Source organism: Paroedura picta, chromosome 11 (genome assembly GCF_049243985.1).
Source record: "Paroedura picta isolate Pp20150507F chromosome 11, Ppicta_v3.0, whole genome shotgun sequence".
Classification (NCBI taxonomy): domain Eukaryota; kingdom Metazoa; phylum Chordata; class Lepidosauria; order Squamata; family Gekkonidae; genus Paroedura; species Paroedura picta.
Genome location: NC_135379.1, coordinates 39,377,934 through 39,405,771, shown reverse-complemented (window position 1 = coordinate 39,405,771; position 27,838 = coordinate 39,377,934). Strand labels below are relative to the sequence as shown.

The following is a 27,838-nucleotide window of genomic DNA, read 5'->3' as shown; positions in this document are numbered from 1 at the left end:
AGTTTATATCACAGAAGAAGTCAATTAAAAAAAACCCTGTAAAACATAGTAAAATGCCCAACAAAATCAGAGTCCAGTAGCACCTTTAAGACCAACAAAGATTTATTCAAGGTGTGAGCTTTCAAGTAAGAAGGCATGCACTCGGAAGCTCACGTCTTAAAGGTGCTACTGGACTCTATTTTTGTTGAAACACCACAGAATCATCGTCCCCTCTCCCTAAGTACTCATTTTCTCCAAAAGAATTGGAGATCTACGTCGTCGGGAGACGAGCTGCAGTTCCAGAGGATCCCCAGGTCCCACCTGGAGGCTGGCACCCCACTCGCCTCCCCTAAACCAGCCCCCGCCGGACTGTCAATTACACTGTAGCATGGTCAATTACACACAAGCGCGCAGGCGCACGCCCCAGAATGAGCTCCGCGAGAGAGAGAGTGGCAATTGCGCATGCGTACCAAAGCCAGCACCGGGGCGGTTCCTCGAGGGTCGCTCGCAGGTCTCTGTAGCTGCTTCTGAGGTCGTGACGTCACCCGGGAAGTCCCTCCCGGCGGGGCCGGAAGGAGGAAGTGCCGGCGGGAAGGAGGCGCGGGGCTGGTCTGCAGCCATGGACGCCGCCGCACTGGAGCAGGACGCGGTGAAATTCGCCCAGCTGGCCGTCCGGCGGGACCAGGCAGGCCGCTACCCGGAGGCGGTCTTCTATTACAAGGTCTGCGCCCCACGAGCCTTGGCTCGCCCGGCCCGGCGGCGGAGCCGTCCCCCCTAATGGGCAGGCTGGGGGTCCCGGGGAGCACCAGGAGCTGCAGGAGCCCGGTTGCGCTTTTGCCTCCGCCTTTGCGGGGCGGCCTGCCCGCCTCGGAGGGCTCCTGCCCCGGAGCCTTTCCCCTGGGGAGCTGGGGCGATCCGTTCGTGTTGCTACTTGGAGGGGAGAGAAAGAGGAGACCGGCTTCAGTCCGAGGGGAGATGGGGAGGGAGCCAGGACTCCAGCATCTGGGCCTTATCTGGCTTCCGTTTGTGTTGAGTATGTTCTAGCTTTCAAAATCAGGCCTCGTTCTTGGGGTTTTAAAGGGAGGGTACTTCTGAGCATATGCAGAGTGTGTTTCCTTAGCTGCCTTCCTAAATGTCACGACTTCTCCGGGAAAGGATGTGGTTTGTAAAGCAGACTTGATATTCCAAATGTCAGATTTCCCTCCGATTCTTCAGAGAGCACAAAGAGCACCCGGGGTACTTTCCTACTTTTCTCTTTAGGGGGTGAGTGGGGGGGGGGAATCCTAAGAGGCTGCTGTTTTGAGGAAGGGCTGCTCCGTTACTCTGTTTTCACTTCCAGCTTCACCTTCGTTTTTAGCGCAGTGACTTGGCAAATTCTTGTGTTGGAGTGGCGGGCAGTTTCCTACAGAAGGATGTGCTGTGGACACACGTTCTGTTTTCCTCTTGGCACCAGGCTACACTAGAAGCCTTAGTTGATGCAGATCCCTGCAGTCTCTTCTGGTTGTGAGAAAATGTGTTCTACCCAAGTTTAAGAACTTTTGTGCAAGACTACACTGTGTGTGAAGGAGTAACATGAATCCTGGACATTTTGCACAGAACCTGTAAAGTGGGGTGAGACTTTGGGCCAGGATTCTGATCTCCCTGCTCCGTGTGCATATGCAGTGTGTGCATATGTGGAAGTGAATGGAATTGTTAGCTGAAGGCTACCCTGCCTACTATTTAGACCTGTGGCCAAAACTACAAGGTGTTGGTTTTGACAATGCTCTAAATTACATAATCCCTGCATAAGCAAGTCACATCTTTCTGATTCAAAACTTCTATTAAGAGCAGACTCATTATAAAAAAAACTTTACTAGTGTGTGGGGCCTGTTTTTCTTCAGATCCTTGACGTTCATTGTCAGTGGCTGCTTGTCAGTTAAGGAAGCCCCTTTCCTTGGAAGTTCGTCAATTCTGGGTACCCTCAAGGAGAAGAATAAACTCTGCCTGTGTTGGATGTTGTTGGTCGACCAGAGTCAAGCAAACAGGAGTTAGCTTTGCAAATAAGGCTACCAAAGTTTCTAGTCTGCAATATGAGCTAGAGGCTGGTTTCAACAAGCCTTTTAACATAAGAAAGGGAGAGGAATAAGTGGAATGTGGCCTTGTCCAGTAAATAATGTGATCTGGAACATGATGTGTTGCAATACAAATTTATCATGGAGAAGTGAATACCTTAGTTATTTCTGTGCATTCATACGTCTTTGTTTAATAACCGGTATTTGCTTGAACTCGACCTGGAGACTAGTCAGATCAGGAACTCCTATAAATTCTGGAGTCAGTGTATCCCCATAACCATAGGTTCAAAAACGTTACTTGCTTTGGTTATTTTTACATTGCAACTTGCTATGAGTCTTCCAGAATGTGGTTAAACCTGCAGCTGACTGATACCGAGGGTGTGGTCGTGATTCTGAACCTTTTGGATTACTCTGTGTGCAATGCCTTCTCATCGCATAATGCTCTTCCTTCACTTTTCTTATGCTTAGGGTTTTTTTTCCTTCTCAAACGGCATACTTTCTGAGCAATATAAAAGCCAGGAAAGATTTGCTTCTGAGGCTTGGCTGCTCTGCATAGCTGTGTATGAGTAGTCCCATTGACTAGGGCCAAAAAGCATTGCGTATTCATTGAAGTTACCCAATGTCGATTTGAGTCCTAATGGTTCTCTCTGAATCCAGCCTTGGCACCTTTCACTTGAGATGATAATGCTTCTGAAACCTTCTGTGTGCAGTGCTCAGTCACTGAGGTCCCCCCCCCCCAAAAAAAGAAATCTTCAACCAGGGTCTTTCCAAGATAGTAATATATTGGTCCAAGTAGACAGTAGTGCGGAGAAAGAGGTAGTCATGTGATTTGGATGTTTTCAAGGTGCTTTGTTTTGCATGTATATCAAATTAATTTTGTTTTGCATGTGTGTATCAAGTTAGTTTCCCATCAAGTGACAGTTTTTAAAAACCTGTTGATGTTTTCTCTCCTCAGGAAGCTGCACAGGCTTTAATTTATGCTTCAATGGCAGGATCCACTTTGGAAAATATTCCTGGGAAGATAAGTGAATATTTGGACAGAGTTCAAGCCCTGTACTCAGCAGGTGAGTACAAGGCAGCCTGTTTTAATTTGGGAGTCTTCCAACTTTGCTCTGGATCTTTTTTCCACGCACTCCAAAGCACCCATTCTTCACCAGAGAAATCCAAGTTCCCACAATGAACAAACCCACATTTCAGTCGCCTGGGATGAAATCTGGTTGCAAGTGGTACCCAAAAATAAGCAGCCGCAAGACAAGCCTAATGGTGAGATAGTAACAAGAAAATAATAATGCCGCTTAGTCTCGTCTAACATATGCCCAGTGATTCACACCCAATCCTGGGTAAGGATATTCTTTTTTTATCCACAGGCTGTGAATAGCAGACCTTCCTCACTTCCAAACAGCCCCCACAACCTAAAGCAGGTTCTCACAAGTAGCTGTAGTCCATCCAACAGGGACACGGGGCCAGGAGCCAAGCTTTGCAGCATGTCAGAGTGTCAACTTTGACCCCATATACCCTTGGGCAGGACCCAGTGACATCTCCCAATGGAATATGTGCTGCCAAGGGGTCATCAGTGCTCTGCTGTTGTTAGCATGATGTTGCCATGCAAAAGAATAAAGGAATTCAGAGGTGGCATGGGAATCAACAGTATTCAGAAAACAGTGGGGAATATTTTAATCCTTTAGTACATATTGTTCTATTGCATATAATGCACACACATCTCTAAACCTTCAGAGGGGGAATCCCACATGAAAGTGCTGAATGCAGTTTCCTCAAGAAATTGGACACTCTTTCTCCTCTAGGCTTACGCAACGATTTGCGGTTTTTCACTCACTGGTGTTAGTAGCTCAGCATGACTCATCCTTTACTGTTGTTAATGAGTTCTGCTTATCATGTTTCACTGTATCTTTCTCAGTTAGATCTGATTCTACACTAATCGGACTCTGCAATTCTTCAGCGGGTCAGTGTGGGCCTCTCCTTACCACTTAAACAACTTCTCTTTGAAACATTCCCCTGCTCCTGTCGCTGGTGACTTTAGGTATATATGGTTGTTAAATATGGTGGCCCAAAGGGACTGCCACATTCCGAGGCAGTGAAGTGCTGAGTTTTGACCCCAGGAGGCCTTGTCAGGGAAAGCTTCTAGGAGCCAGCTTGGTGTAGTGGTTAGGAGTGTGGACGTCTAATCTGCCCTGCTAGGTTTGATTGCACCCCCCCCCCCATACAGCCAGCTGGGTGATCTTGAGTTTGCCACAGCACTGAGAAAGCTGTTCTGATGGAGCACTAATATCTGAGCTCTCTCAGCCTCGCCTCCCTCACAGGGTGTCTGTTGTGGGGAGAGGAAAGGGAAGGCGAATGTAAGCCTCTTTGAGACTCCTTCGGGTAGAGAAAAGCGGCATAGAAGAACCAACGCTTCTTCTATGGCTTGTTGTTAACCACTGTGTGAGACAGGATGCTGGACTAGATAGACTACTAGTAGGATCCAACAGGGCTACTCTAATGTTCTTAATTCATCTGAAAGTTTTTGTTGTCATAAATTTTGTGGGTCTTTAGAATGCCACTGGCCTCCTGTTTTGTTCTGCTGCAATAGACTATCATGGTTGCCCTTCTGGAATGAGGATCTTATCATAATTCAGAATGTACAGCGGTTCATTTCAACCCCCAGGCTGCAGTTGCTTTTGTTCGAGTATTTTGGTAGCCACTAGCAGTAATGCAACTTTATTTGTCAATTCCTGCAATAAAAAACAACAACTGGTCAGTCTTTCAGAAAGGCCAACTAATTTTATCCCCCTTCTAGTTCCATCACAGAAAACTGACCCTTTGAAGTCAAAGCAGCAGTTGGACTTGGAGCGTGCGCATTTCCTGGTCACCCAGGCGTTTGATGAAGATGAAAAGGGCAACAGGGATGAAGCGGTAGAGCTGTACACAGAAGCAGTGGAACTCTGTTTGAAAACAGTATGTTAAGCTACCACTTAACTTGGTGGAATTACGTTATGGTAAGGAATTCTTCCATCTATGCAGATGATTGACATGCAGGGTGTGTGTACACATCATGTTTTTGGGTTTTTGTAGTCAATGCATAAACTTGAACAAGCCACGCTTGGCTGGGTATAACAAGAAAGGAACATAGAGGCAGTCGCTCCTCTTTAGTAAGAGAGAGGTAACTGTTTCAAATCTTTATTGGCTTAGCGTATTGCCAGGTCAGATAACATTTGTTTCTGGTAGGAAAACATGATGTGGATGCACACTCTTTGATGCTGGCTTAAAAAGTAGTACCTGTATTTCTTGGGGATTTCTTAAAATTGGCTCCCTTTTTTTGTGTGTGGAAGATTGCAGGGTAAGGCATGTACCACGGGAACTGCCTACCTGTCCCGTTTAAGTTGGAGTGGAGCCAGAGCATTTTGTAACATGAGAATGCATTTCCCCATCCTCTGGCACCTACCCCATCAGGGCTTATTGCAGGAATTAATTCAGACCTTCTTCTCATCTTCTGCAGTTGCTGGTCCTGACCACTGAACAAGCAGTCTTGTGCATGCAGCATGTTACTTAATATCGGCAAGACAGGGACAGTAGGGGTTACAGCGTCCCAGCAGGACTTGAAGGCTTTCTCTCTCTCCCCTGTGCCCTAGGACAGATGTAATTCTGCTCTTTGCCTTGACTGCAAACTCTCTGGCATCCCGTAATGCAGAAAGATGATGGAGACTGGCTGTTGGAGTTTCCCCACAGAAAAACATGTTTGTTTGGACCAACTTGTTGTCGCTTCATTTTGCACCCATGGCGAAAAGCCGGTAAACTGTTAAAAGCATTCAAAGTTGTGCAGATGTACAACCATATGTGCACTCGTAACAACTCACCTGAAAGCATTACAGCAGCAAATGTTAGGGCAGTACCACTAGCAGTAGTATTGTTTTACATGCCAATTTTCCAGGAGTTTCTGCTGTGGCAAAGAGAAAAATTGGCTGCAGTCATGTAGAAACCCCTACAGGTGCTACTTTTTTTTCTACAAAGGCCAGTCACCAAAACTAATCAGTGGAAGAGCTCGCCATCATGATGTAACTCCACCAAGTGCAATACAGCTTTTTATTCCCTTTGCTTGGGACTTTGGGGGAGCGGTGTTTCCTTCAATGAGCCAAAACCTATTTCTGCTTTAGCATTGAAGTTAACCTCCTATTCTGCTCTGTTCATTGGCTTCTAAATATGCTGTATATAGATGGGGACACCGTTGTTATGAGATGATGATGATGATGATGATGATATTGGAGTGGAGGGGAGCTTCACCTATTTATTTATTAAGAAAAGATATCATCATAATCCTCTGTAGCACAAGTCAGGACTATATAAGGGTTGAAGCAGATTTATACGCACAGATCCCTGGGTAGGTAGAGACTTTGGGTGTGTAAAGAGAAGCCACGTGTACATTTACTCTTCCTGATCCAACAGCTAGAGAGGTGTATGTGTGGAGCCCTTGAAAGAAAGCTGAAATCGAAGGGGCAATGCTTGTAGTCTGGCTTCTCAATAGTGTCAGAACTCATCCAAGTGGGGCTTCTGAGCCTTCCACGTCCCAGTGCCCTTGGAGCAGGGAGGGGCTTCTTGTTGCTCCTCTCTGTTCCTTGCCAGGCCTCTTCACTACCTGTGGAAGAGTCTCTGGGTATGTCCCTACTTGGTCCTATTGAAAACTACTTTTAAATGGCTGCTCCAGAGGCAGGCCTAGTCTTGCAAGAGCTCCAGGGACAAGGGCCACAGTTCCAGTTGACTGTTCTCTTTGGTCAGCTTCTTGCTCATTCTGATGGCTCCCAGCAGCCCATGCAGGCAGCTTATGATCTTATTAATGGAGCCAGATCGTGGGGCGTACCCCCCTGGGGTGCTTGGCAGCTTGTGCTGAGAGTGGGGGCACACAGAAACCATAGAGGTCCCAAAACTGTGTATCCTACCCCCCCCCCCCTGCTGCTGCTTCTGGCAAGTACAAGTACACTGCCCCAACCCCATACACTCAGTAATCTGCTGGAACTTCCAAGTGGTATAGGGAGAACCCAGATTAAGAGAGTTGATTGGTGCATGCATTCCTTTTAAGACAGTGGATTTAGAAGAGTGGAACTCTTTAGGATTGCATCAAATGGCTTGGCTACAGATATCTGTCAAGAGGATTTGACTTCATAGTTCTTGCTATGTTGCGCATCATGCCAAGCTCTGATGATTAGATGTGCTGGGGGAAGCTCACTTTATCTAGTGTGCTTATATGAAAAATTTAAGTGACTTTAGAGAAGAATTTACTGGAGATTCTTGGCCACAAATGAGAGAGTGTACGTTATAGCTGGAAGGTACTAAATTTTAATAATGGCTGACCTTGGGGCATTTAAATGTACAGTGTTAGATTGACAGTTAGGCCTTTTGCTCTTTTTGTTATTTAATATTAAAGGCAAATGAGACTTCGGATTCAGTTCTCCAGACAAAACTGAAGCAGCTGGCCCGGCAAGCGCTGGACAGGTAAGGTTCTTGGAATTGCATTGGCTCCAGATTGGAGACCAGATCAGGTTCAATGTTTCAATATTAACATTTAAAGCTCAATGGCCCGGGACCAGCATATCCACATGACCACCATTTCCACTACGCCCCCCCCCCCCCCGAGTGTTACGTTCATCTGACCAAAATCTGCTTAGGATCCCCAGCCTGAATGAAATAAGACTGGCCTCAACCAGGGCCTTCTCAGTACGCTAACTAGGGTTTATGGTGTTTTCAAAGTGCAAAGGGAACACACTGCAGCCTTTTGGAAAACTCACTGCAATAATGTTTCCCCAATCAGATTTTTTTGTTAATGGAACTCACCAAAATTGGCTAGTGGCGTCTGAAACATTTGGACTTCAGCCTGCCCCAGAGATGGTAGCCATATTCAGGCTCATATATTTTAGTTTGGATGGTGCCATGAAAATTTACAAGGGCTGATTCACTTCTTTTTAGAAAAATAAAGTCAGATGAGATTAATTTTGAGAGCCAGTCAATTCTGTGGGATTCTTTGCTCTCTGGAGGCCCATTGCTTTGATGATGTTACAGGTGTTTTGATTTTTAACAGGGAGGTGAGTAAGTAGTCATTAGAATGTGGAGTGGTTCATCAATTAAAGCATCCATGGTATAATTACAATTAAAACATCCGTGGGTCCATTCAATAATTAGACTAACAAAGCATCTGAAATCAGTTTTTCAGCATACCATTTTTACAGAATGGCTCCAAGTCTGTCAGGCTAGCAACAGAGTTGAAAAGAAAGAAAAAAGAAAAGAGGGGGGAAAGGAAAGGAATAGGGTCAGCCAGGGAGCCAAATGGGTAGCCGTGTTGGTGTGAAGTGGCACCATAAAATCAGAATCCAGTAGCACCTTTAAGACCAACAAAGATTTATTCAAGACGAGCTTTCGAGTGCTTGCCCTTGAAAGCTCACGCCTTGAATAAATCTTTGTTGGTCTTAAAGGTGCTACTGGACCCTGATTTTATTAGGCTTTAATACAGTCCCTTTTCCTATAACATAAAATGTGAGCTCTTTATTTCAGAGCTGAGGAACTGAGAGCTTCGACCCCACCCCAGAAAGACAAGCCAGCTGCCGTGAAACCAAACCAGCCCGTGCGGACTTTCTTCCCTTTGGGACCTGACTTTTCTTTGAACGATAAGCCCCAGACAGTCCGGGCGGTGCACGCCAGCGAACCCCAAGGGCAGCGATACACCTCCGAGGAGATTGAGGTTCTCAGGTGAGAAGGGGAGATGCACTTCTAGGTCTTATTGCTTATGTAGAGCTTAAAGAATTGCTTGCTATACTAACCACACGACTTATTGAGCAGCAGCATGTATTACAAGGCTCTTAAAGGAGGCTCATGCACTCTGAGAGCCAGCATGATGTTGTGGTTATTAGCAATGACCTCTGATCTGGTGAAGCTGGCTTGATTCTCCACTCCTCCACATGCAGCCAGCTGGTTGGCCTTGTACCAGTCACATTTCTTTCAAACCTCTCTCAGCACCCACCTACCTTACCGGGTGTCTGTCATGGAGAGAGTGTCAGAATCCTGCAGCTTCTGCCATGAAATGGATTTGAGGTTTGTTCACTTCAGCCTGCTTTGCATCATTTATCCATTTTCTTGCTTTCAGCCAACTTCTAGAGTATAGATGCTGCTCACAGCTCCAAGGCCACGTAGCTAGCTAGTTTCTCAAATCATTCCACGCTGGCATAATTCCCAGAAGTTTCCTGTTATGTCTTATCCTGACACCTAAGGTACCAGCTGCTCATGGGAAGGGGTCATTGGGTTTTATATTGCAATGCTTTGCCTGTATCATTCAGTTCTGTCTATATGATGCTAGATGCTTCAGCCTGAAATAAAGGATCTTTTCTCAAAGAAGATTTCTTGTATACCAGTCTGGAATTCTGACAGAGAGGAAGGGAAAGGCGTTTGTAAGCCACTCTGAGACTCCTTCAGATAGTAAAAAGCAGGGCACAAAACAGCTGCTCTTCTTCTGACAATGACCAGCCATGCGTTCTTCAGCCATGTTTTCCTCCTTATGTAACAGTTGTGCAGGTGTCTAATAGCATTATGCATGCCTTGAGTTATCTAGATTTTAAAAAAGGACCTGGACTTTTAGGGATGGGTGTTGAACAAAACCAAGAAAAGCTGTTTTAGGGGCTTGAAGGCTCCAGATCCCTCCTGGTGACTTGGGGCAGCTCTGTGCACACGTCCCATGTTTCTAGATGTGACTGTCCACATTTAAGCTATTGCAGACTCCTCAAGCTAAGACTTTTTGATTCAGTTTTTTTTTTTTATTTTAAAAATATGCAGACAGGAGAGAGTTGCCTTAGATGCCCATGACATTTATACAGCTGCTTTGCATTCAGTGATTGAGTTTGTTTGTTTTTATTTATTTACTAGTAGAAAAAGCCCGTTGCACTCTGTAATACAACAGGCGCTAGTTCATGGTTTGGTGTGGGTTTAGTTCCCCGCTTGGAAGCTGGCAACCCTAAGAGGAAATCTCTTTGTGCACAGCAGTCTTGATCTTAGTCAAGTTTATGCAGACTTGGGTAGTGTGGAATTCCAGATCATGAAACTACACCACTCTGTCAACCTTACCTCCTCTCTGCAATGTTTTCTTGACCTGAAATAGGTCAGGGGGTGCAAGGTGGCTGGTTAGGTGGTTGCAGAGGCATTACTCACTTTTGAGGCCCCACTTCCAAACCTCAAGGAATATTTCCAGATTAGGGACATCTAACTTTCAGGTGGAACCTGGAGATCTCTTTTATGCTTCTGTTGCCGATAGAAGTCATCTGTATGAAACCTAAGAATTCCCCGTCAGACAACAAATAATGTATTGTGTCAGCTATTCTGTCATATTTCAGATTTTTCTTTGCAGCCTGAGAGATACTGTTATTTTTAAAATATGGTATAATTAACAATATAAACAGAACTTCTTGTGCAGTACTGAAAGAGGAAATGTGCTGATTCAGTAGGCCAGGTGGTCTTCTGTATCTGCTGGTGTTCCTCTTTGGATGCCCTAGGGGGAGGGCTCAAAACACTGGGCAGGGAGAGTGACATGAGGGGGGGGGAACAAAGGGATTATGAAGAGTGTAATTTCTGACATATAGTATCTTGTTTTGTTTTGATATTTCGATACACAGGAAGACATCAAAGATAAATGGCATTGAGTATGTTCCTTTCATGAGCGTTGACCTGAGAGAGCGCTTTGCTTTTCCAGTCCCTTTCTCGTAAGTAAGCTCTTAGTTGTGCGACGTTTGAAATTCTACTTGAATCTCTCACAATTCTTCAAGAGATTATTTCTGCCAAGTGGAGACACTGGCCATAAGCCTTCATGTTAATGGCTTCGTTCAGACGTTGTTTTAACCCGTCGTTTAACTAAAATAACAGTAATCTGAATTGGAGATCACTCTGCTAAACCCAGGTTCTCTTGTGTTCATTAAGCCAGAATTTGAAGCTGGTTTATTAGGTAAAGTTCATTATAACTATGGTTTTGTGTGATCTCTGAATGCAACATCCTGGCATAGTCCTGGTTGTTTTCACACTCTGCCCTCCCAGGCTACAAAGAAAAGGCAATTGAACAAGCATTTGCTGAGACAGTCTCAGATTTTAGCCATCATCTGCGAAATGTATCTTGGTCTTCAAAATGAATTATAGTAAAAAAAAATAGTTTCACACTATTTCATGGCTGTACTAAGTTAGTGTGTTTGAATGTTAGCGCATTGTGGTTTATGTTTGTACTCTCCAGCCTACCACTTGAGATACTTGTACTCATACTATTTGCATTCAGTAACTGATTGGCCAACCTTTTGACATCCACAGTCATCGCGGTGAAGTAATACAAACTGTTGGTTAGTTGTATGGGCCGGTCAATTCATTTCATTATATAGCAGGAGATAATTGGGTCTTTCAAAGAGACTTTTCTTCATATGTCCAGTTAGGGTGACCCTGGTGCAGGATTGTGTGAAGTCAGTTGTTTATCTGTAAGACCTGGTGTAGGGTCTGAGATGAGGCATGTCCCTGATGCCTCATGGTCATTTTGAGGCAGGAAGAAAGATTGGGTATGAATGTTTACATTTTTCAAAGTTACTTATTTCAGCAGTTTAGCCATTGAAGAAACCAATGTGAGAAAATCTTTCTCTGAATGTGGAGCATATAGCAGGCACACAGGTTTAGCAACCGCACTCTGCACCACGGAGTTTCTTTTTTGACACTATACAGTTGTTGTGTCATGACAGACTCCTGAAAGGCATTCATGGGCAACCTATGAACATATAGAGCCAAGAACATTTAGAGCAGGGGTAGTCAACCTGTGGTCCTCCAGATGTTCATGGACTACAATTCCCATGAGCCCCTGCCAGCAAACGCTGGCACAGATTGACTACCCCTGATTTAGAGTATCTTTAATTTAAATAATTATTGGCAACAAAATGTGAATTCAAGACAGTTCATATGTGTGTCTTCTGTTATTGAACAGTGTAATGAGGAGAGAGTATTGATTTCCCATAGGACAAAAATAGGTTGTAACTTGAATCTAGGCAAGGAGGAAGAGCTACAACTGGAGCCTGGAAAACTGGGCATGGGGAGTTGGGAGTCTGGAGAAACCTGAAGAAATCAAGTTGTGTTGCATGAGGATTATGGTAACTGGACCCAGGAACCAAATAGATGTGCAGAAAGTCTTACCTTGGAGGGATTATCTCTTTATTTGCCCTTTAGTAAAATGGTTTAATCCTGTGTGTGTATTTCACAAACATTTGATTTTAAATTTTTTTAATGTGCTTTAATTTCAGAGATAAATGTGGAAAACTGCCTTTATCCCCAAAGCAAAAGGCAATATTCTCTCGATGGGTGCGGCCGGATGAAATATCAAATAATCCCACAATGATCTATACTGTTTCAAGTTTCAGCATCAAACAGGTATGGGGTCCTTTACTTCTGGTAGCTCTGAAACAGTTGAGGGGCTTTAAATTTTTTATTAACTTGGCTGTGTCCCCCCCCCACACACACACACACTCCTTTCTATGTTTTCTGAATTTTTGAGAAACTGCCAGAAGGTTTAAACCTGTTCACACAAAACTGAACCCAAATTGGTCCCTGCAACACATGGGGAAATATATTTCCTGCAGGGAAAACTTGTAGTCAAACATTTTGTCTTAAGTTATTCCTTTATTTATAATTAATAGGATTTTGAAGACAAAAAATATGTTTTCCTTACTGGATTTTTTTTTTTTTGCACCAGTTGATTAGGAAGCGATCCTTGTAATTCTCTTTTGTTCTCAGACAATTGTATCAGATTGTTCCTTTGTGGCCTCGCTCGCCATCAGTGCTGCATACGAAAGACGATACAACAAAAAACTGATCACCAGGTATGCTCTGTTTGGTCAGAGGCTGTACAAACTGTCTTATAAATACCATGTTGGCCATCATGTACAAAGGCAAAGGCAAAGGCAACCTGCAGCCAGAACTTTGGCCAGTAGTTACTAATCAAAACATGAAATTCAGCCCCAGCACTCTCTTCTCATTGGTCCACCTGCCCATTGACCTCTGTCCTTCCATGCTTTTGTGTCTATTGGCTTGCCCATCACAGAAAGCTGATTCTGTGTAGGCTTGTATGGCTTTTTTCTCTCTCAACACCCCTGCACGCTTTCATTATATCCCTCCCCCAATGCTTAGCTTCCACCCTTCTTTGAGTCCCTATTCCTTCTGGCCATTATCATTCCTTGCAAGCTTGCGTTTCTTTTGGAACATTTATGGCTTCCATCCCAGCAGTTCAGACTAGGGTTTGGGCGCTTTGGCTGCCAAAGTGACCAACGCGCCCAACCCTAGTTGAGACAGTCGCCGGAGATGGATCCCAGGCAGGTGACCCTCCTTTTTTCCTCTTCCGCAATAATCTACGTCAGGGGTAGTCAACCTGTGTTCCTCCAGATGTTCATGGACTACAATTCCCATGAGCCCCTGCCAGCAGGGGCTCCTGGGAATTGTAGTCCATGAACATCTGGAGGAACACAGGTTGACTACCCCTGATCTACATGATTTCATAATTGGATATTTCAGTTCATGAATCTTGCATTTGTTCAGAGACAGTGGTTGAGCTAAATTCTTCACTGTTGAGTAAATGTCCTTAAATTCAACTGAGATGTGAAGCGTACTGGCTTGGAAAGCCTGGGGAGAAAAGGAGAAGAAGAGCTGGGTTTTTATAGCTCACCTTTCACTTCCTGAAGGAGTCCCAAAGTGGCTTACATCTTTCCCTTCCTCTCCCCACAACAGACACAAGTGTGGGGAATCAAGCCTGGTTCTCCAGATTAGAGGCCACTGCTCTGAACCACTATGTTGCATATTCTCTCTCTCTCTCTCTCTCTCTCTCTCTCTCTCTCTCTCTCTCTCTCTCTCTCTCTCTCATATTGTGCCCCTTTTCTTCCTTCTTTTGTGGACCCTTAAGCACGAGGCCTTAAAATTAGATAATTCAATATTTTGTTTTTAAGTTCAGTATTGGTGTTACCTGGGTGCTGATCTTAGTGCATGACTCGTTTAATTTGGCAGCTGCTCCTCCATTGAGCCCCCCACCAGCCCTGTTAACCTGAAACACACACTGCACCATGCATTCCCTGAGCTCTTCAGTTGACAATACTGACCTATTCCCTTGCTTCCCTTCAAAATAGCATCATTTACCCTCAGAATAAAAAAGGAGAACCAGAATATAATCCCTGTGGAAAGTACACGGTCAAGCTGCACATTAATGGCGTTCCTCGGAAGGTAAAGGACTTTAATGTTTGTTCTAAGAGTTGCTCCATTCTAGTGTGAGTCTGGCTTAGATTATAGCGAATGTGAGACGTGTCAGTTTGGTCCCAAGAACGTCCTTCATAGCCTGCCAGAGGCCTTGATGCCAAATAAGAGCTGCTGCCTCCCCCTTGTTTCTAGTGTCAACGTGTGCTCTGTCTCCCCACCTCCCATCCCTGTTTTTGTCTAGGTGATCATTGACGACTTATTACCAGTGGATCACAGCGGAGAACTTCTTTGCTCTTACTCAAATAATAAAAATGAACTCTGGGTATCACTGATAGAAAAAGCTTACATGAAAGTCATGGGAGGTTATGATTTCCCTGGATCAAATTCTGTGAGTACCAGTTTATTCTTAGCTGAGAGCGACATCCGAACAAGCAGGAATCCTTGATGAGTAAACTTGTTGAAGAAGTTTAAATGGATTGTTTGAGACCAGTAAAACATTCATAAGGATGTTTTCTTAGTGTGCCTAGTAGAGGGTGTGCTTTTTTCAAACCTTTGTTGGGTTAACTAACATTGGAAGTGCGTACTTGAAAGATGGGACACCTTGATCGAGCCCCAACACCGGGAATGGTTTCCCTTTGAAACACTGCTTTCTAGTTTCTGAGCCTTTGGTCAAGATGGATGTTTAGTCAAACAATGTGGAGAAGTAGGAAGGGAAAACCAGCAGAAATTATTCTCCCGTCTTGTGCCAGCGAAAGTGTCTTCTTGCTCCAGAAAAGGGGAGTTTCAGGCCAACCCCTAATATTTTACTTGTTGCCAAAATGTGGGTGGGGGGGAGGAATTATATATGTGTGTGAGAAATATTTCATACCTTAGTATTCCGAATTCCAATCTGAAAGTTCTGGTGACTGTTTCTAAAACTGTGATTCTTTAAATGGTGTTTGCAGGGCTGCTCTTTATGAAGTTTGGCAGTAGTCTTACTGTATTTCAGCCTTTGTGCCAAAACATCTGTATTGTTTGTGTTAACCCTTTTATGCCAGAGATTCTTCATTCTTGCTTAAGCTACTATTTTTGTGCTCTGGAAACCACAAAACCTGTGTTGCAGTGCAACTTTAATCGAAGCCATGTGTACAGGAACTCCTGAAACCTCTGCTTGAATCACATAATTGATAATGCTGTATGAGCTGATGCATAGCTGGAATGTCCTGTTATTAAATTAAGCTTCCAGCTTTTTGTATGTGCTCAGAATCAGGAAATGTAAAATGGAATTCCTCATTCATGCCTGCTATATAAGGGAAATCTGGAACTGTGAAAACTGTGGCCATTATTGTTAAAATTTCTGCTTGCATAACTTGGTATTTTTAATGTTTTGTGTTTTAATACAGCTATGAATATAATGGGGGGGGGAGTGCTGATGAAATCTATTTACGTTTCAGAACATTGATCTTCATGCGTTGACTGGTTGGATACCTGAAAGGATTGCTATGCACTCTGACAATCAGTCTTTTAACAAAGACAGTTCATTCAGAATGCTTTACCAGAGGTAACTTCCAGTTTGCTTCAAGGCATGGAATAACTTGTTTTTATTAGACCTGCTTTTTAACATCAGTTTTGTTTCGTTTTGCTTTTTAAGAGAGGTATGAAAGTGATTTTGGACCATGTTACTTTTGTTTGGACAGGTCTGGGAGAGTTAGTGGTGCTCATTACAGTTCCTGAAGGAAGTTGTTCCAGATTCCTGGTCTTTCTTCCACTCAGCTCCAGATTATACTAAGCTAAGAATACAGGAGGTGGAAAGGCAGCATGATTTGAATAGAATCAATAATCCACTGTATGACACCTCTTCTAAATAAATTCTTTTTTTTCAATTCAAATATTTTATTGTGATATCAATATCCTTATCCATTGTTCCTCTTAATATTTGTGAAACAGCCCTGGGGTGGAGAGTGCCTGGCTGTTCGAGTTGGAATAGGGCCAATCAGGGTGCAGCCGGCAAAACTGTCTGAAGCTGTCTGTCCATGAGGCTGGGAGTTCAATCCCAGCAGCCAGCTCAAGGATGACTCAGCCTTCCGAGGTCGGTAAAATGAGTACCCAGCTTGCTGGGGGGTAAACGGTCATGACTGGGGAAGGCACTGGCAAACCACCCCGTATTGAGTCTGCCATCAAAACGCTAGAGGGCGTCACCCCAAGGGTCAGACATGACCTGGTGCTTGCACAGGGGATACCTTTACCTTTATCCTATATTATTGGCAAATATGCAGGATTAGCAATTAAATATAGTGCCTGGCTGAATATGTACAAGGGTTAGGATGGATCTATTGAATATATGAAGTATTTTGGATTTTTAAGTCAGTCTTATTGTATTTTACTACTTTGTTTTTTGTACTGGTTGCTGACTGATTAAATGTATCCGCTCTGCACTCCAGCCCCAGAGTATACTAAGTGTGCCATCAACTCTGAAGTAATTTTTTTTTGTCTTTATGGCCAGGTTTCACAAAGGGGATGTGCTTATCACGACAGCTACAGGGGTGATGACAGAAGAAGAAGGAGAAAAATGGGGCTTAGTGCCAACCCATGCCTATGCAGTTTTGGACATTAGAGAATACAAGGTATTCTGTGGAATACTTCTTTTTTCCCTTTAGAAAATCTCAAGTCCTCTTTTTGGGAAAAAAAATCACATGGCCCTAGTGATTGTGTTCAAAATCTTGGGGTGTGTGTGTGGGGGGGTTGCACAGCTTTGAAATATTTTTGTCAAATGAGATTTATCCAGCTGTTCTAAATGTTTATGGTGGGTTGGAGCTAGTCATCTTTTCTGCTGATGAAAAGGGAAAGAGAAGCCCCCTTTAACCCCCACCCTTTGCAACAGAGAAGGGAAATTTCATTTTTGGTCTCCTTACTTTATTACCCACCTTTCTCGCTGGGACTCAAGGCAGATTACATAGAATAAATCAGTCCAATAAACAGAGTGGGATATCTAAAAGACAGTACAGTAGGTGTGCTTCATGGGAGAACAGGCCGGATCCAACCCAGAATGTGATTCCTTGCGGAGGGAGAGGAATCCACTGATAAAATAATCCAAGTAACCTATAGTTCTTGCTTCTCTAGGGGCAGCGTTTTCTCCAGTTGAAAAATCCCTGGAGCCACCTGCGTTGGAAAGGAAGATACAGTGAGAATGATTTGAAAAGCTGGACTCCTGACCTCCAGAAATATTTAAACTTTGATCCCAGAACTGCCCAGAAAATAGACAATGGTACAAGAGCAGATAGATATAATTCTATTATTCTAACCCCCTGCCGCCCCCCTCCCCGCATCTTATCTAAGTCCCTTTCATTGAACTCTGGTAGTTCTCCGGAAATGTATGTATGAATGGTATGCAAACAGGGACATGCAGTCTTAATATCTCAGTGCTTTTCTTCCCAATCTAAACGCATTGAATTTGTTTCAACATGTGCCTATCAGGATTTTTTTTCATACCATATGTTTACCCAGAGTCCTCGTCATGGGTGAGCTTGTTGATGTATTGAACTTTAGGACATAAGCTGTCCCCACTTTTTGCAGCTATTGTTGACATGGATTCATTCTTCCTATAAGATGACAATTAAACCAAGATCTTTTTAAAAATTAAATATTAGGCAGCTTGTTATGACAATTAAACAGGCTTTTGACCTCCATATTTTCCCTCTCGTAGGGATTTTCTGGATTGCCTGGGAAGATCTCTGCCAGTATTATGATGTTATTTATTTGAGCTGGAATCCAAGTCTCTTTAAAGAATCAACGTGTATCCACAGGTGTGTCCAAAGGAAAAAGTTATCAGGTTTTGAGCTTTCAAGTTATATGAAACTTTATATTGCATAATTAATCCTTATTCATGTGGAAGCTTACTTAGCAATCCCACAGATCTCCTTTCACTCATTGCTTGCACACTAAATGTACTGCCTGAATTTTGAGACCCTTGTTCTTTGACTAAAAAGCATGAGCCTTTAGGGTAAATATTTGCTGATACGCTGTCAATATTCTATAAACTAATCTGCACCTTGATACCTGCCTTTTGAACCTTTGCACGTTGTAGGCATCTGGTTTTGCACCTGATTGCTGTTATTTTCATGCAAGGGATAGTGTTTTGCTCCCCCAAAATATTTCATAGTTATTGTCAGAATTACACAGGGGTCTTCAATGGAAAAATGGTTCACTTTATTGCAGTGTCCTTATGACTGCATGCAGGAGTAAAACACAGGTGTATTGTCCCCTCTCTCTAGCACTTGGGACGCCAAGCAAGGCCCTGCGAAAGATGCTTACAGCCTGGCTAACAACCCACAGTATAAACTGGAGGTCCAGTGCCCACAAGGTGGTGCTGCGGTGTGGGTTCTGCTGAGCAGACACATTACTGATAAGGTAGGCATTGTTTCTCTGAGGAGCGTTGAATTAATCTGCAGGATGGACCCTGAAATGCCATTGTGTTTTTCATTATCCTTTGCAGAATGCCTCTTTCTGTTCTGCACAGAGCAGGGTGCTGGGTTTCCTCCCCGCCCCCCCCAAAGTACCTGACACATTTCCTTTAGCATTCAGCCAGGTCTCTGAGCTGGCATAGAGAAGATGAGCTGTGATCTGGGAGGCTGCCAGTTCAAATCTCTCCCCTGTCAAGACCTTGCTAGGTGGCTTTAGGCAATCTGTTTCAACTTGTGTTCCCACCACAACCACCACCTTGTAATAGGGGGTAATAATACTTCCCTACATTAGAGGTGTTGTAAGAACTACAAGCTGCCCGAATAGCCCAGGCTGGCCCAGTCTGATTAGATCTTTGAGGCTAAGTAGGATCATCCCAGTTAGTACTTGGGTGGGAGACCTCCAAAGAACAGGGTTGCTAGGCAACGGCAGACAATGGCAAACCAGCTCTCTTTGTCTCTTGCCTTGAAAACCCTGCAGCAGGGGTGGGCAAACTGTGGCCCTCCAGATGTCCATGAACTACAATTCCCATGAGCCCCTGCCAGCAAGCACTGGCAGGGCCTCATGGGAATTGTAGTCCATGGACACCTGGAGGGCCACAGTTTGCCCACCCCTGCCTTACAGGGTCGCTCGAAGTCAGCTGTGACTTGATGGCACTTTCCAAGGACTACAACGAGACAGTCTCTGTGAAGTTCTTTGCCTCTGAAGACGGATAATTCTTTAAAAATAAAGCTGTTCATGTGTGTGCCATAATAGTCCAACCCAGTGCTCGTTAAGAAGGGGAATTGCAACAAAGGCAAATGTGTTTTATGCAGTTTATTGGGATACACTTACTTTTGTGATCTCTATTCTACAGGATGACTTTGCACACAATCGGGAGTTCATCACCATGGTGGTGTACAAAACAGACGGGAAAAAAGTCTACTATCCTGGTTCGTATGTCAGCATCCCAACACATTCCTTGTGTTAATGAGAGTCTCCAAAATATTCAGTACAAGCGCTCTTCCTCAGACTTCCTTGCACTCGAAAGCTCACACCTTGAATAAATATTTGTTGGTCTTAAAGGTGCTATTGGACTCTGATTTTATTGTGCTACTTCAGACCAACTTGGCTACCCATTTGAATCTTTTCTGTTAAATGTTTCGCTGGCCTGGATTTTTTAATCTCACAGCTTTGAAAGGCATTATAAAATTGGTTCAACGGTTCAATCAAACTGAACAATAAATCCTAACTATGCTATCTGCTGGCTATCTCCTAACTATGCTATCCACCAGAAAAAAGGGGGGAAGTAGTTTTGCCAAGTCCCCTTTCCCCTTATACTGGCAACATTGTTTCAAGGGGTCTACTACCCTCCCCGGCCCCCTCCCTGGCATGATTTCTATAAGAGTTGCTCCCAGCTATAAGATCTACCCCCTAGATACATGGATTCATAGACATTTGTCAGGGTGGGGGGTTCTGCATGCTGCTGTGCCATTAAAGCCTAGTAACAAACTTTCACCTGCCTGTACAAATTTTTCCAACCCTGGTATGTCGATCTCTTCCCTTTCAGCCGATCCTCCGCCGTTCATCGATGGAATTCGGATCAATAGTCCCCATTATCTGACGAAGATAAAGCTGACCTCCCCCGGAACCCACACGTTTACCTTGGTGGTTTCTCAGTATGAGAAGCAGAACACCATTCACTACACCCTGAGGGTAAGTGACAATGAGGGGGCCTTGCAATAAAAGGGTAGGTGGTGATCCCAAGTAAATCCTTTTGGGCTGCATGGGGGGCGATGGGAGCTTACTCTGGAGGGCCGTTCTTGCTTGGTGGAGATGGCCAGGCAAGCCGTTATCAGCATGCTTTTTCACAGAGACTGCGTTGTGGAGTTGTTTAGGTTCATGAGTTGGCATGAGAAGCTTAGTTCAATATTACCAGTAGAGCTGCTTTAACAAAACATGTCTCGGCCCATGGGCGGCGGGGGGGGGGGGGGGGGGGCTTCTTTTGCTATAGCACAAAGGCAGTCATATCCATGTTCCCAAATGGACAGAAAGTTCCTTCCACGCATGTAAATTCCCTTCTGTACACAGAGGGGTTGTGACTCAGTGGCAGAGCATCTGCTTGGCCCGCAGAATGCCCAGGTTCAGTCTCCAGTTGAAAGGATCATGCGGGAGGTGCTATGAAAGACCTCTGGCTGGAGAACTGCTGCCAGTCTGAGCAGACAATGCTGACTTTAAGGGGCCAATGGTTGATTCAGCGTAAGGCAGCTTCATGTGTACAGTGCCTTTGTGATGCATATTGCCTTTCAGCCTACCTTCAAGAATTGCATTGTATTTATGTATTGCATGGCATGTGTGTGATGTAACCGGGAGATCTTAAGCTCACCTCGCTGCTAGGCAAGAGATGCATGGGGGTGGTTTGCGATTGCCTGCGTCCACATCACAACCCTGGTGTTCCTTGGAGGTCATCCTTCCAAGCATTAGCCAAGGCCAACCCTGCTCACCTTCCAAGATCTGGCAGGATTGGGCTTGCCTGGGCTATCCAGGTCGGGTCTTCAAGTGATGCGTTTTGGCAGAAGCCAGAAGCTTCAGTGAAACGACTGGAACTTTATACGTGTCCTTCCACATCCCAGAATCCATTTGATTACCCCCTTGGGTGTGTCTCGGTCACCTGCTTACAGATGGCATCCAGGAGGAAGGCAATGGCTTATTCCACTCCACCACCTGATCATTCTGTGCCTGTACCAGGAGTTTGTTTTTGGTGGGATCAGCTGCTTCCCTTGGCATAAGCATTTTTTCCAAAAAAGAACCATTGGCTGATGGATCAAGAGGGGATAGCACTGTGGGGCAAAAAGGGTGCTCGTTGGCCACACTTGGGGGCAATTATCTGGGGGCTTGCTATCAGCAGATATTCCCTTTCTTAAGTAGAAAACAAGCCCTCTGTTCCTGTCTTTTTCTACAGCATCTGAGAAAGATATTTTTAGGGCCTCTCCTTATATAAGTTATGCAAGTATATATTTGTGCGCAGAAGTCAGTGTGTGTGTTTGCAGAAATTTGCATAGACGTGGGAAGTGTTTTTCTGTAATAAAGAACAAATGAAATTATATTGTTTCATCTCTGTTTTGGCACTTCCCCATTTTGCCAGCATCCCAGTCCCAAACAACTAACCCTTTCACTGGTTTTATGATACATTGTGCTAAGCTTTTAAATATCATTTCTCCAGGTGTATTCGGTGTGCAAGTTTACCTTCTCAAAGATCCCGACTCCATATACCATATCCAAACGGGTAAGCAATAGCTAAATATTTATGTTTATTTATTATGCTGAATGCCTCTTGGGGCGGCATACAGCATTATGATAAAACCAATAAAACACACAAGTACAGTAAAAACACGGTGCAACTACTAAAACTAACAATAAATAACCTATACTCCATCCTTGCTTATTTTGATGCCCATAAGAGGGAGGATGTAGGAGGAGGCCCTGCACTGGTAGGTGAGGCCCATGTGGTGTGGTGTTCCGATCTGCCAGGTGTATGTGTGAAGCCTGTTTGAAAGCACAGCTTAATGTGCAAGCTTCCGAGTGGCATCACTTAAAGAAAACATTCCTTGCTCATTCTTTTGTTTTGAAATGGCATTGGCCACCAGTACCTCCCCCCCTCCCAAAAAAAACCTCTGCTGAATACTTCCCCCCCCCCGAAAAAAAAATTGTGGGTAACTTAAAAGACCAGGATTTTGTGCCCTGAGGGTAGAACACTGTTCTCACACCCTCAACCAAGAAAGCCCATTGCAACAGGAATACAATGGGCGCTAGGACCCAGGGGACACCGGCAGGCGCAGATCTCTCTTTGTGTCTCTCTCTCTCCCTGTCCATCACAGTAGGAGCCATAGGAGGTAATCAGGAGAGTTTGTAACAGGGAATGAGGGCTCTTATGGGTGGCTGTCTCTGTCTCTCCCTCCCTCCCTCCCTCCCAGCAGGAGCCATAACAGGTAATTAGGGCTGGTTCTCACAGTTTGGCAGAGCTCTATGTGTCTCTGTGTCTCTCTCTCAAGCACTGGCTCCTGCAGCGTCTGAGAGCAAAGTGGCTAGCGTTCAGAGAGGGCGGGCAAGAGCTGTAGGTGTAGGGCCAATAAGGGTATGCTGGCCACACCCTGATTGGCTCTATTCCAGCTCTGACACCCCAGACCGTTCCACCCCCCCAGACTATTTCACAAATATTAAGAGGAGAAACAATGGATAAGGATTACCTTGTCTGAGCATCTTATAGAGTTCATCCTTTCTCTTTCCTTTCCCCATTATTGACCTATTGTTACATTTTATGCTACTTATTTCTGAGGGAACTATTTTATTGTATATCCAGAAAGGCTGAACTTGCTAGTGCCTTAAAAAAGACTTTTCTGCTGTTTATATTGTGGTACTCCATTTTACTGTTCTTGCTGTTGTTAAACATCTGGACTGAAAGCAATAGGGTGCGGATATCTAGATTAAGTTAAAGCAGTTTGAAGATTTTTATAGATGTGTGTTCCTTAAAAGAGCTTGGCAGCTTAATCTGGACAAAACAAAAGACCATCGACACCTATAAGACTAACATTTATTCCTGTCTGAGCATTCCTTAGCAGCGAGAATTTCTTTAGCTACAATACAATCTTCTGTCACAGCTGAAGCCCTCCATTCGCTGGCAGGGGCTCCTGGGAATTGTAGTCCATGGACATCTGGAGGGCCGCAGTTTGACTACTCCTGTTCTATCGTATCTGAAGAAGTGAGCTCTGTCTCAGGAAAGCTCAGACTTCGGTAAATGACGTTTGAGTCCAGTGGCACTTGAAAGGACAACAAAGTGTAATTCTGGGTATCTGAGGATACCCAGAATTAAACTTTGTTGGTCTTTAAGGTGCCACTGGACTCAAATGTCATTTTGTTGCTTCAAACCGGCATTGCTCCCCCCCATCTTAAAGATGTCTCTCTACATCTGTTCTATTTGCTGCAACAGACTAACACAGCTACTCTGCTTAACTGTGTGGATCCTACACTAGATGCACCTTGCATTTCCATTCAGTCTCCTTTTGCAAGAGAACACACGATCTACGCATCAAGAACTGGATCTGAATTTTAACATGCTGGGTGATAAACTTGATTTTGACATTTATGCTAGCGAGGCAAGGGTGTGTGTTGTATGTTAAAAAGCAAACTGCAATTTGAAAAATAGAACATTGTGTGCGTTCAGCAAAAAAAAAAAAAAAACACCCTCCTGGCTTGCTCTTCTATAGGTGAACGGGCAGTGGAAAGGCCGCAGTGCTGGCGGATGTGGGAATTTTAGAGACAGCTTCAAGAACAATCCTGTATACCAGTTCCAGCTGGACAAGACTGGGCCGCTCCTGATTGAGCTAAGAGGACCAAGGTCTGCAGAGTTTTTATAGCTTGTTCAGCCATTAAGGCAGCTTAGTGGGTAACTTGCTCGGCTCTTCCTGGTGTTACACAAAGGACCTGCTCAGTGTGTGCCGAGTGGCAAAGAGTGGGGACCTAAAGCCCTGCCGCTCCATGCCTTCTAAGAGCTTAACCAGCCATTGCCCTCATTCCTGACAATAAAAGCTCTTCAGAAGAAACACAAGACAATATTCAAGAGTAGCAAAATTTTAACTCCCATAGCTTTTGCATGGAATCATGTACTCTGCATGAAGCTGCCCTGTACCACCTCGGACAATTGGTCCGTCAAAGTGAGTATTGTCTGCTCAGACTGGCGAGGGTCTCATGGCCTGCTACCTGATCTGGAGGTGGCGGGGATTGAACTTGGGCGCATTCTGCATGCCAAACAGATGTTCTGTTGCTGACCTCCATACGATGAAAAAGGATGCTAGCCGTAACACACTTTGAAAGGTTGTCATTTGGAGGAGGGCAGGATGCTGTTCCCATTGGCTGCAGAGGAAAGGACACACAGTAATGGGTTTAAACTACAAGTACAACGATATAGGCAAGATATTAGGGAAAAAAATTTCACAGTCAGAGTAGTTCAGCAGTGGAATAGGCTGCCTAAGGACGTGGTGAGCTCCCCCTCACTGGCAGTCTTCAGGCAAAGGTTGGATACACACTTTTCTTGGATACTTTAGGATGCTTTGGGCTGATCCTGCGTTGAGCAGGGGGTTGGACTAGATCGCCTGTATGGCCCCTTCCAACTCTATGATTCTGTGATTCTAGAGCTTGCTGTGACCAAAAGTGGGTGAAACCATCTGATCTTCTTTGCAGGCAGTACAGTGTGGGCTTTGAAGTCGTGACCATCTCCACCGTAGGAGACCCAGGCCCTTCCGGCTTCCAGAAGAAGACCAGTGGTGACTACAGGCAAGAATGATCCTGTTTGACCCTGTGTGTTTGCCTGACGTGGATCACTGTCCACCTTGTATTAATGCTTACCTTTTGTCCTCCCCCAGGTGTGGCTTTTGTTACCTGGAAATTGAGGCAGTACCTGCTGGCATTTATAATATTATTCCAAGCACCTTCCTCCCTCAACAGGAAGGGCCCTTTTTCTTGGACTTCAATAGCAGTTCTACGCTTAAGACGTCACAGTTGCAGTGAGGCAGCCTGCAGGGGGCCTTCTCAGGCACAGCAGAGCGGAAGCAGCCAGCCAGTTTCTGCACGGGAGAGCCGGCGGAGAAGAAAGCACCGAGCGTGAGCGGCTTTTTTGATAAAGTTCTCCCTCCGAGAGGTGGTCCAAACCATTCTCTCAAAGTAAGAGGGGGAAGCATGAGGACTGGCTCCCTGAAGAGTGGCAAACTTGAGAGCCGGCAGGGCGAACATTTGGAATGCCTGTCTTACTCTTGTTCTCGTTGGTGGAATTAATTTATGAGAGTATAGCACTTTATATTTTTACTATTGAGGTCTGGTTTTCGAAGCATCTCCGCCTTTATCCCGTTCTGTCAGACCCCTTGTGAAGGCCGCCTTCTCAAATACATGGTAATATTGCTCTGGTCATTTGTCTTTCTCTGGGAATGGAAACATTTCCTATTCCGCAATACGGGCTACCAACCTCTGGGACCTGCAGCAGCAGAGTGAGCCCATCCAGGTGGGTGGTGGGTGGCTGCCAATGCTTTTCAGCAGCAACTCGCCATTCCTTCAGGATGGAATAAGGCAGCCTATGTAATCCAGTGGACATCGCATGATTTGGTGTAGTGGTTAAGAGCGGCAGCTTCTACTGGGGTGAGCCGGGTTTGATTCCTCCTCTTCCACATGCAGCCAGCTTGGGTGACCTTGGGCTCGTCACAGCCCTGATAGTACTGCTCTCGTGGAGCAGTAACATCAGGGCTCTCTCAGCCCCGCTTACCTCCCAGGTTGTCTGTTGTGGGGAGAGAAAGGGAAGGCAATTGTAAGCTGCTTGGAGACTCCTGGTAGTGAAAACTGGGCTATAAAAACCAACTCTTCTTTACAGGTGGTACACCAGCTCCCTTTCGAGAGACTGCAGTTGTGTTCTTCTCTGTTTCAAGCAAGTTGGGGTGGGGGGCAGACTTCTAGATGAGGGTATCACTCAGTTTGCAGACTGTTTCACTAGCTTGTTTCAGACAAACTTGCATATCGCTGTTTAAGGAAACTGTTGTTGAATTGTAGAAGGCTTTCACGGCTGGAGTCAACTGATGGTTGAGAGTTTTCCGGGCTATGTGTCCGTGGTTTGGCAGTTGCTGGCAAAACATTAAGGTCTAACACTACCAGAACTTGGCCACGCAGCCCAGAAAACACGCAACAATCAGAAACTGTTCTCCTTGCTCATAAGCTTGTACATGTAAAGCTTTGTTACTGTGATGTTACTGCACAACCTGACATTAAAAGATTGCTTTTCAGTATAATCTCAAGTGATAGGGGGCCTTTGAAAGGAAATATTAAATCATGTGCTTTGTAATTGCTGTGCTGTGCCGGGCCATCTGGGCTAGGGGGAATTGGAGCCTGCCGGGGGCTTGCCAGCAATTTGCAGCTTATATGCTTTGCAGGGTAATTAGTCAGATGAAAGTTACAGCTGGAGTCTTGACAGCAAATAAGTCAACAGTACAAAGACTGATGGCAACAGCTGCTTGAATATGTCTGAGCCTCCTTATGATCTCAGACTGCGTTCGCTGGAAGGGCGAGTCCAAGAAGTAGTTTAACAGATATATTTTGCTGCATTTACACTCAGGAGGACTTCTTAATTGGTCGTGGCATTCTAGTGTGCGTGTTTTGTATGTTCCTGGTTTTTTGTGCCTGTGTCTTAACAGCAATGATCAGGAATATATATATAACTAGCAAGAAAGCCCGTTGCACCCAGGGATGCAACAGGCGCTAGTGGGAGGGGAGGGCACAGCAGCCGCAGTGGTGCCCTACTGTGTTGTAGCGTTGTCGGTAGCAGCGAGTTCGGTGGCAGGCCTGGCTGGGGGCCTCTGCACAGTTGTGCAGGGCCGAACAGGACCTCTGGCCTCCAGTGCCTACCTGCTTATGGGGCTGGTGGTGTGGGCAAGGCAGGCGGCCGGGCTGGGGGGCACCCAGAGCAGTGGCATGGTCTGGGCAGTGCAGGCGCACTGTCCTCCACGGCCAGGGAGCATCTGGTGGTGACCATGCCTCACAGCCGGCTCCTGGGGGTGAGCGCTATAGGAGCGTGCCCAGATTGGGCCGTTCATCCAGAAGCAAAGTCTGGACAGTACTCCACCCTTAGTGTCTGTTCCCAAATATTACAGGCACTAATGGTTACAGATGGGCACAGCCAAGTAATGGCCATGGTTCACTACAAAAGCACTAGACCTCCAGTAAATCCCTCTCAAATATCAATGCCTTCAAAGTTAACCTTGGATGTTTGATGTTAACAAAGCATACCCAGCTACTGAGGCTTTCTTCTAGCACCTTGTTTTATGCTACATTTCAAAGGAGGGGACCCCATTTAAAAAGCCTCCTCCCTTGCTTTAATGATTTTCACCAGCTTCACCAAAGACCAGCAGTCAAACCAGTGAGTGGTCCCCGGCGTTGAGTGGTCCCCGGTGATAAAAAGGTTGGGGACCACTGCTCCAGATGTCCATGGACTACAATTCTCATGAGCCCCTGCCAGCGTTTTCTGGCAGGTGCTCATGGGAGTTGTAGTCCATGGACATCTGGAGGACCACAGTTTGACTACCCCTGCTCTACAGCATAAACTTGGCCATAGCAAGCACCACTAGCAAAACTAGTAC

At 45.1% G+C, this 27,838-nt stretch overlaps 1 protein-coding gene across 2 annotated transcripts; it reads left to right on the top strand.

The window, feature by feature from the left end:
* Window positions 1-462: 462 nt before the first annotated feature.
* Window positions 463-25,619, top strand: CAPN7 (calpain 7). 2 transcript variants are annotated; one of them, XM_077304482.1, is made up of 21 exons: window positions 463-700; window positions 2,986-3,094; window positions 4,825-4,982; window positions 7,444-7,511; window positions 8,565-8,759; window positions 10,670-10,756; window positions 12,317-12,443; window positions 12,807-12,892; window positions 14,186-14,279; window positions 14,494-14,640; window positions 15,686-15,792; window positions 16,735-16,855; window positions 17,352-17,496; window positions 17,935-18,034; window positions 18,503-18,638; window positions 19,546-19,621; window positions 20,239-20,384; window positions 21,892-21,954; window positions 23,933-24,063; window positions 24,906-24,998; window positions 25,088-25,619. In XM_077304482.1, exons 1-21 carry the CDS (start codon window positions 599-601, stop codon window positions 25,230-25,232), a joined length of 2,436 nt encoding a protein of 811 aa, XP_077160597.1. In that variant the 5' UTR covers window positions 463-598; the 3' UTR covers window positions 25,233-25,619. The 2 variants fall into 2 exon arrangements, with proteins under 2 accessions (XP_077160597.1, XP_077160598.1); XM_077304483.1 differs by lacking the exons at window positions 463-700; window positions 2,986-3,094 and having other exon boundaries at window positions 4,827-5,023.
* The last annotated feature ends 2,219 nt before the right edge of the window (window positions 25,620-27,838 follow it).

Bases quoted from the DNA above. Each gene is read 5' to 3' on its own strand.
- CAPN7 (XM_077304482.1), top strand. From the start codon at position 599: ATGGACGCCGCCGCACTGGAGCAGGACGCGGTGAAATTCGCCCAGCTG. The intron at 8,760-10,669 runs GTGAGAAGGGGA...TTCGATACACAG, and splicing joins GAGGAGATTGAGGTTCTCAG to GAAGACATCAAAGATAAATG. The intron at 24,999-25,087 runs GCAAGAATGATC...GTCCTCCCCCAG, and splicing joins AAGACCAGTGGTGACTACAG to GTGTGGCTTTTGTTACCTGG.